The 2,491-nt window shown below is 63.2% G+C and overlaps 1 protein-coding gene across 1 annotated transcript in view; it reads left to right on the top strand.

The window, feature by feature from the left end:
• Nucleotides 1–395: 395 nt before the first annotated feature.
• Nucleotides 396–2,491, top strand: part of LOC119300473 (berberine bridge enzyme-like 27) — a gene marked incomplete at its 5' end in the record, with an annotated part of 7,450 nt that continues 5,354 nt past the window's right edge. Inside the window, 2 exons of the mRNA XM_037577418.1 lie at nt 396–1,532; nt 2,074–2,193. Of these exons, the coding sequence (XP_037433315.1) occupies nt 396–1,532; nt 2,074–2,193 (1,257 nt within the window). The remainder of the gene's footprint in view (nt 1,533–2,073; nt 2,194–2,491) is intronic.

Genomic DNA, 2,491 nt, shown 5'->3' on the forward strand with positions numbered 1-2,491 from the left:
TGGCGGAATTGCAACTTTTGCTCTCTGTGCATCTCATGATCGAGTGCACTTGGTCCTGTCCAATCAGCTGCCGCTTGCGGCGGGCAGCTTTGGGATCGCTGGCTTCGATCCGGGGGAGTGGGACGCGTCGGCCTCCATTGCTGACTGGATTGGTGGTCTGTCTAACAAGCCAAGCCAGTGTGCAGAAAACGTGCTCAATCGCTGGCGATCATTACCGTCTGCTGGATTTGGCGCGAGATGAACGCGCCCATTTTTTTAAAAAACACAAGGAGCGTTCAGCGTAGCCGTACGGAGCTGGTGGTGGCTTTTGATCGTCGGCGGAGTCTCTTTTTTGTTTTCTTTTTGGTTTTTTGCCGTTGTGAACACTTTTTTGGCATCCTCGCCCATCTTCTTAATCCAAATACGCAGCTGCCAGCGAGCTGTACGCCAAGACTGTACCCAGCGAGCTGGTGTACACGCAGACCTCCAGCAGCTTCACCGACGTGCTGGTCTCCTCCATCAGGAACGGCAAGTTCTTCACCAACGCCACGGCGAGGCCGCTCTGCATCGTCACGCCCCGAGACGCCTCCCACGTCCAGGCCGCCGTGCTCTGCGGCCGCGGCCAGGGCGTGCGCCTACGCGTGCGCAGCGGCGGGCACGACTACGAGGGCCTGTCCTACCGTTCGGCGCGGCCTTCTTCCGAGGCGTTCGCGGTGGTCGACCTCGGCGCCAACCTCCGGGCCGTGCGCGTCAACCGGCTCCAGTCCACGGCCTGGGTCGACTCGGGCGCCACCATCGGGGAGCTCTACTACGCCATCGCCAAGAACGACTCCCGGCTCGCGTTCCCGGCCGGCGAGTGCCCGACCATCGGCGTGGGCGGCTACTTGAGCGGCGGCGGCGTCGGCATGATGATGCGCAAGCACGGTCTCTCCAGCGACAAGGTCCTCGACGCCACGCTGGTCAACGCCGATGGCGAGCTCCTGGACAGGGCCGGCATGGGGGAGGACCTCTTCTGGGCCATCCGGGGCGGCGGCGGCGGCAACTTCGGCATCGTGCTCTCGTGGAAGGTCCAGCTCGTGCAGGTCCCGTCGACGGTGGTGGCGTTCAACATCGCCAAGACGGTGGAGCAGGGCGCCGTGAACGTCCTCACCAGATGGCAGGACGTGGCGCCGTGTCTACCCAGCGACATCACCCTAAGGGCGATCGTGCGAGGGCGGCAGGCCATGTTCCAGGCCCTGTACCTCGGCGGGTGCGGCTCGCTGGTGGCCATGATGGACGACCAGTTCCCGGAGCTGGGCATGACGAGCGCCGACTGCCAGCCGATGAGCTGGGCGCAGTCGGCGGCCACGCCGTTCCTGAGCTTCGGCAGGAACGGCACGCCGGAGGAGGCGCTCCTGAACAGGACCACCGGGCTGAGCAGGTCCAACAAGGGCAAGTCGGACTACGTCCGGCGCGCCATCCCCAAGGCGGCGTGGGAGGACATCTTCCCCTGGTTCGCCAAGGCCGGCGCCGGGTTCATCCTGCTGGAGCCCCACGGCGGGTTCATGAGCGGCGTCCCCTGTTGAAATAAGCCACGGCGTGTGTGTGGTCGGGCTCGTCGGGCGCGACGGATGCGCGCGGGACGGGCGGGACGCACTGGTGCCGTCGGGCTTGTCGAGCTTGTCGGGCGCGTCGGTGACGTACGGGACGGGCAGGACGTGCGGGACGCAGTAGTGTGGCGTGTGTGTGTTTAGGTTTGGATGGGTCGCCGGTGCGTGCCGCGTCCGTGTTCCGGTTGGTGTTGCGTGCGTGTGTGCGTATGCAACGGGCGAATAGCTGTGGAGAACCTGGGCGTTCCGTTGCGGGGAGTCAGCGTCGTGCGCGTATGGGCGCGTCAAGTGCGCTGACGGGCCAAGCGGATCGTTCGTGGGAGCAACGTCGTGGGCGTATGGGCGCTGGTTGTTAGCCTGGGTATAAAAGGCCCTGATCGTTGTAACCGCATGAGCTGAGCCAACGGGTTGGAACAAAGAAATAGTAAGCCGTACGTGCGGCTGGGTTCTTTGTGTACTTGTGTTTTGCTCCTTCTTCTTCTACCTCCGTCCAAAGCTAGTCTAGAGCTGCAACAACATCCCCGCCGCCGCGACGCCGTACCCGCACCGGAACGGCGTGCTGTACGTGATGCAGTACATCGTGACGTGGCCGCAGGAGGGCGGCGACGGCATGGATCCAGGGCCTGTACGAGTTGATGGGGCGGCATGTTACTGGTAGAAAAAGGGCCTGTTGTCCCGGTTTGTAAGGGCCTTTTGTCCCGGTTCTGAAATCAGGACTAAAGGGTCGGTACAAATGCCCCGTTCCTTTAGTCCCGGTTCTGAAATCAGGACTAAAGGGTCGGTACAAATGCCCTGTCCCTTTAGTCCCGGTTCAATCCAGAATCGGGACAGATGGGCCTCCACGTGGCCCGTGCGCGGAGCCCAGGCAGAAGATCCTTTGGTCCCGGTTGGTGGCACCAACCGGGACCAATAGGCATCCACGC

Source organism: Triticum dicoccoides, chromosome 5A, assembly GCF_002162155.2.
Source record: "Triticum dicoccoides isolate Atlit2015 ecotype Zavitan chromosome 5A, WEW_v2.0, whole genome shotgun sequence".
NCBI classification, from domain to species: Eukaryota; Viridiplantae; Streptophyta; class Magnoliopsida; order Poales; family Poaceae; genus Triticum; species Triticum dicoccoides.